Source organism: Rutidosis leptorrhynchoides, unplaced genomic scaffold (assembly GCF_046630445.1).
Source record: "Rutidosis leptorrhynchoides isolate AG116_Rl617_1_P2 unplaced genomic scaffold, CSIRO_AGI_Rlap_v1 contig571, whole genome shotgun sequence".
NCBI lineage: Eukaryota > Viridiplantae > Streptophyta > Magnoliopsida > Asterales > Asteraceae > Rutidosis > Rutidosis leptorrhynchoides.
In genome coordinates, this window is record NW_027266793.1 from 3,436 (window position 1) to 10,209 (window position 6,774).

The 6,774-nt window shown below is 34.5% G+C and overlaps 1 protein-coding gene across 1 annotated transcript; it reads right to left on the reverse strand.

The window, feature by feature from the left end:
• Positions 1-3,315: 3,315 nt before the first annotated feature.
• On the reverse strand, positions 3,316-5,229 carry LOC139884571 (probable prolyl 4-hydroxylase 12). Its single transcript, XM_071868588.1, has 7 exons — positions 5,099-5,229; positions 4,789-4,908; positions 4,487-4,544; positions 4,308-4,409; positions 4,029-4,086; positions 3,761-3,933; positions 3,316-3,672 (listed from the first exon to the last, which is right to left on the reverse strand). Exons 1-7 carry the CDS (start codon positions 5,227-5,229, stop codon positions 3,316-3,318), a joined length of 999 nt encoding a protein of 332 aa, XP_071724689.1.
• Between the last annotated feature and the right edge of the window lie 1,545 nt (positions 5,230-6,774).

Here is a 6,774-nt window from a genome sequence, read left to right on the forward strand (position 1 = left end):
AGTGGCTTTGGGTGAGATTCCAAAGCGAAAACATAAACATGGGAAACCAAAGTCTTACATGAAAGAGATTAGGCTAAACGGATTTATGTATATATCCTATACATCTATTGTTTCATTAGAGAGCACGGAGGCAGCATCAAATAAAAGGGAAAACGCACCCAACAACATACACTACTTCCTAGCTCATAATGTCTTATCCAACATGTAATATGTACACTCAAGTTAACATATTTTCATGCAATGCAATGGATTAGTATAGTAGTAATACCTCTATTTCATAATAGTTGATGTTTTGGTTAAAATGACATAGTTTAATTAATAAAATACATTGAAGATATTTTTTATAAATAAAAGTATTTGTTGAGCTTCTTCAAATTGATCAAGACATCATATATAGACTAAGAAATATTTTTATTTGATAAAATACCTTCATTTATCTCATTAATTACACAATATCATTAGGACAAAACTTACATACATTTTCCTTACCTACCTTACATACTTTTTTTTATTCAATGACCAAAATGCCCTAAACCCAAATTCTTGGTCGATTACACTTCTTTGAACGACCAGAGAAATTGAAGGCTGAAACAGATCCAAACCCGAGCAACGATCAGCTCTTCTCGTCGACTTCGATCAGCAACCACCATATTCCGATTTGAATCGACCTTCGTCGGTTCCTACAAGCTAAATCTTAGGTTAAAAATTCAGGTCTTGTAAGTTTAAAAATCTATTTTTTATAAAGATCTAGATCTAATTGGAGGTTTGATGCGACAAAGAAACATACCAAAAAAAGAAGAGAGCCACGACAAGGAGGATGAAAAGGCCAAATATAAACAAAAACTCGTCCTTTGCAACTAAATTATATTATTCCAGAATCTGATGTAGTAATCTCTATAAATTACACTTAAACAAACAAGTGAAATGAAGAAGAAAAAACTGATCATGATTTGCAAAATTGAAAATAGAGATTTCAGTGTATGTTAGAGAGAAAGAGAAGGGAGCGGGATGATGATGTTCACAGAGAGTGAGAGAGATAAGGGTAATTTAGGCTTTTTTAATTTTTTTGATTTGATGAGTTGGATTACACGTCAGATCAAATCCTACATGTCATGTATTTATTGAATGTTTTGTATGTAAGGTATGTAAGGGAAATGTATGTAAGTTTTATTCATGGCATTAAAATCAAAATATCAACTATTATGAAATGGAGGATGTATTATTCATGTCTGCTACTAGGGTGAGGCTATTGGCACGAAGCCAAAGGCTATATTTCACGGAAATTTAATTGATTTTTATTGTCATTTCATTATTACCCTCACGGACGTTGATTTTTGTGTCTAACGTCAAAGTATGAAAACACGCTTTGTTTTTATTTGTTTTTTTCTCTCACACAATCGATCTATGTGCCGTCTCTCAAAACCCTCTCTCTGGTTGGACTTCGCTTGCGACTCCATAGGTAAGCTCACCTACCTTTTCGATTTTTTTTTGAATGGTCACCTTTTCGATTGATGTGATTGGTTATCCCTTTAAGTATATAACTTTTTTTTTCCGGCTAACTTGTATACATATTTTGATCCAACTATAATATATATATTGCAGTATATTTATGTTTAGATGTTCATTGTAACTTGCATGTATATTTTACTTTAGCATTCATAATAAGGTTTATATGAATAAAATTAATTTGGGTATTTTGTATTTTATATAATTAGTTTTGCACTCTAATCGAATACGTGATTGAATATTTTATACAGTTAGGAGAAATTGGCATGGACTCAAATTTAAATATTGAATAGGAGAATCAACTGTCTGTTAATGCATTTTATAGTCGAGAAGAACTTTTGAATAGTGTGAGAGCTTTCTATTTGAAGAAGGGTTATGTGCTTACTATAAAAAATTCGAAATGGATTACAATGTATGTAATGGTTGTGCTAGAAGAGGCAACTATCGAAACATGAATAATATTCCCCCGGAACGTCGTCAAAGGACTACATCAAGCCGCCTTATAAATTGCCCATTTAAAGTTATGGAGAAGAGGCAACATGATGGTAAATGGCTACTAGAGTATAAAAATACTTCACATAACCATGCACCTTCTAGTGACTTGTCCGGACAGCCTTATTGTCGCCGCTTGTCAAAGGATGAGATGGAAAGTGTGGAGGAAATGAACAATGCAGGAATTACAACACGACAAATTCTTTCGTCAATGAGACAGGAAAATCTAAGCCTTCAAACAATCGCTAAAACTATAAACAACTCAATACAAACCGTACAATGATTCAAGCATTATTCGAAGAACTTGGCCAGGGTGAGTTTATATCTAATGTCAAGCATGATCAAGATAGTCGCATAACACAATTATTTTTTGCTCACCCAACTTCAATAGTTCTCACAAGAAGTTTTGCAAATGTTTTTGTCATGGACTGTACTTACAAGACTAATAAATATAAGATGTCATTACTTGACATAATTGGAGTATCTTGCTTCAACTCCTCATTCTACTCATGTTTCACTTTTATGGAGACGGAAAAAGAAGACATTTATGTTTGGGCTCTAAGTATGTTTAAGAAGGTGCTTGGTCGCGATCTTGAACCCTCTATGATTGTTTCTGATAGAGAGTTGGCGTTGATGAATGCTATTCAAGTTGTTTTTTCGAATACTGTCAATCTTTTGTGTGTATGGCACATAGATAAAAATATATTGGCGAATTGCGAACGCTATTTTGACTCACAAGAGGGATGTGATTCTTTTTTGTCTTCTTGGAATATGGTGATAGATTCTTTGAGTGATGTTATTTTTGACCAAAGCTGAAAGTTTTTTGAAGAATTATACAAGGATAAAACATAAATCTCCACTTACATCCGCAAAACATGGCTATCCTACAAAGAGTGTTTTGTGTATGCATGGACGGAAAAATATTCACATTTTGGAAATCGTGTTATCCCAAACATACATGATGCAACAACATCTCATCATTGTTGACTTTGAGCAAGCTACTGCTGAATCGCCATCCGTGAATTAAAACCATAGTGGAATCCCAATTCATAATACTACAAATTTTGATCGTATGCTGAATACAATAACGAACTAATTATTCTGAGTTTAGTTCTTTCAACTGTAGCTTGCAAGGAAAATAAACAACGAATTGAGAATAGAGGAGAATCAAAACCGAAAATCGTATATTGATGCGCACACCACGATTATTTTTCAATTCAAACATGTATATATATCAGACCTCTGACTAAGAAATGACACAGCTATCCTTAGTATCCAAAGAATATGGTTAAAATGAATATATCTAACTAGTTGTCATCAGCATGCATTGCAACTCTTCCTACAAGTCCCATAGTAATCAGGCGAACCGATCATGAAAACGGGATTCTTCTGACACTCACCAAGGGCAGCCCATTCCGGGCAATTGTCATCTTCATCTGAGCAGTCACCAACATTACCTGATTCTTCTAATGCTAAGTTTTCTTTATTATTATCTTCAATGGACTTCAAATGGAAGAACTTAGTGGCATACCACATTTCTCCATCAATGACTGGGCATCTATAATGAGAGCTGCTCTTATCTGGGGATGAATCTAAATTGACCGTGAAAAACAAAACTGCATTCCCTTTGACAGGTTTTAGGACATCATTGCTCCTTGTACAATCAGACAGTGCCTGAGGAAATTTTAACACGCAAACAGGCTAAAGGTTGACTGAAGATCCTCAATATAGAGAGAATACCATTGTTCTGTGAATTTCTCACCTTTAATTCTGGGAAGATTATCTCTCCACCATGGCTCACATTTGAGAGATATAAACTGACCACAGCCATCAATGGCTCAGTTAAGCCATATGTGGACTTATTGCCAATGTAGTCGAATCTCTTTTCAGCCTCTTCAAGCCCATTATGCTTGATCCATAAAGACCTGCTATTTTCTGTTACAGAATGAACAAAAAGATATGAAGATCAATAAAAAATAATAACACTAATCTAGAACGGCTTACAGATAGGATCAGGGGAATGTACCTACCTTTTGGAAGTAAAGTCCAAGCTGAAAGTCTTTCCTCGATCCTTGTAACAATGGCATCCTATAATGCATAAAAAGATCAGTGAATGATAACCTAATATGAACCCCAATGGCTTCAAAGTGAGCATATAATAAATTAATTGATTTCTGGCAAAAGTAACAGCCTGCTTTCATCATTCAAATAAATAGAATAACAGGCACTGAAGTACCGATGGCCAGAAATAAATGAGCAGAAATTAATATTTGAGAATTACAATCATCATTCATTATTGAAACACTTACTTCTGAGTTCAACTGACTTTCTGAAGTTCTAAGTTGCCTGTTCTGGCCTAAGTTCCCAGAAGTGCCATTTACCTTCATTTCAACCTCCGTCTCACCATTCACCTAAAACGGAAAAATGAGGATTTCAAACCACCGACATTGGCTAAAACAGCATGAAATAAACAACAGAATGAGCATACCAAGTGAATAAGATGATCACACTCCTCATCTGACAAGAAATTTCTATATGAAAAGATCCTATTACAAGAAACAGAGTCATATTGTTAGTGCAAACAAGCCAACATAAAACATAGGCATGCTTCTAAAAATTAAACGCAGATTGAAAATGTCTAGACAAATTGCAAAAACAAAAATTCAACACTGCATGAGAAAACTTTCTACCGCAATCGAGGAAGTTTCTAAGGCATAATTGCAGATGGAGTATAATTATACTAGTACATTACTCGGTCACACTGGCAAGGAACTTAAACAAGTACCTGACCTTGGTTGCCATGAAAGATTAACAACTCGAGAAGGGTCAATTCTATTGGATTGCATCATGCTATCCACCTGTAAGACAGTTCCCTGCTTAACCTCCTCTTTATCCCTCAATTCCTTCCGACTGAGAAAATTCAACAATTAGCTCGTACCGTATGTAATAATGAATGGATCGGAATCTTAATACAAGATCCAACCAAAAATCAAACATATGGTTTTTGGAAATGTAGTAGAATTCTTGAGCTACAAAATACTCGAGAGTGAGGGAAAGTGGAATCGATTCAGAAGCAGAGGAAGGAATTGAGTGTTGTTACCTTTGAGCTAAGCGATTGGAGGAAGCGGATGCAAACACCAGAAGAATTAAGATCCAGCGGCCGAGAAACTTCATTTTCCTTCCACCCAAACAGCAAACTTGGCGCTTTCTAATTATATTTATTGCGTGCATTAACATAACACCCACTCTGACTGACGGATTTGAGTAAATTTATCGATTGAATTCAAAATTGTAAATCAATTGAATTGTGATGATTTTTCCAAAATGAATGGTTCAATTTTACATTTCCTTTTCAAAAATTAGTTGAATCTGGGCGGTGCAAAAAATATTTGGTTTTGTTTTAACCGAACTACCGAGCAAGACAATATATGCAAATTGCAATTGGGTCGCTTTCGATTAAGTGAACCCAAATTTGTTTCGATTTTGATTGTAAATATCAGTATCAGTTGATTGAACCCGACCTAATGCTAAATACACACCAAATCATGCACACTATGGGTGGGAAATAACTAAAATATTCTCCAATGCTGATCTCAGAATATTGATAAATTAAGGGTATTTTAGCCTTTTCGTTCCTATAGTGTGCATGGTGTAGTGTGTACATGCAGTGCACATGTCAGAAGATGTTAAACTTGTAGCTAAATGTTCGTTTTTTATAGTGCAGGAGTCAACTGATGAAAAATAAAATGTCAAGGACTTATTAGTTATTTCAGTGTCATCAACTAGGCTGCAAACCTAGAACCCTAAACATATTCCTGAACTTAAAAGCTCTGTCTAGGCATCCATGGTATGATACTTAGAATTGAAACATCATTTTTCAATTTGTATGATTCGATACATCAACTGAAATTGCTATTCCATTGATTCTTAGAATTAAAATTCCTTATTTGTCTGTTTGATTCTTTACACATATATATCACTACTAGAAAAAGGGTCATATAGGACAGGAAATCTCGTCCTTAAAGGCTGTTTTCGGTCTTAAATAATTTTATTAGGACGGGAAAATCCCGTCAACAACCCGTCACAATTGCCCTCGTCCTTAATAGTGTTTTTAGGGACGCCAGTCACAAATGAACAATCTGGACGGGTAACATCCAGTCGCTGTTAACTCTTTGTCAATAATGGGATATGACTATTAGTGACGAAATTTCCCGTCAGTATTAAAATAAATTTCATAAGAAAAACAATTTTTCTTTCAAATTTAAATACGTTATATGCAAATAAGTGAACAAACACATACAATATATTATTATTTATTATAGACATGAATTTTCTTTGGTTGATATACAAATACAAAGGAATTATAAAAGTTTCTTAGAAAGATAAATGTTGTTTCTTCATTCTCATGCACTAGCTGCAATGTCCATACCAGTAAAGGTTGACCGATTTCTTCATCAAAGCAATTTCTTGATCCACGTCGTTGTCTATTCACAGAAATCAAGTTTGATGTCACTAGGGAATGAAGTTCCTGCAATTCATACTGAAACACTTGTATAAAAAATATACAGTAATATCTTTAATACCGGTTCCCACTCTATTCGCATACACACGCCACATATTGAAAAAAAGACCATAGTCACATAAGTGATTCAACAAAAATCAATCTTCTATGTGCAAGAACTATGTAGCTCTCTCAAAGATCCTTAAACCTTAACAAGCAAACAAAAAATTAAAACTGAGTCTTGTTTTCATAACTACAAGCAAAAGTGACATATA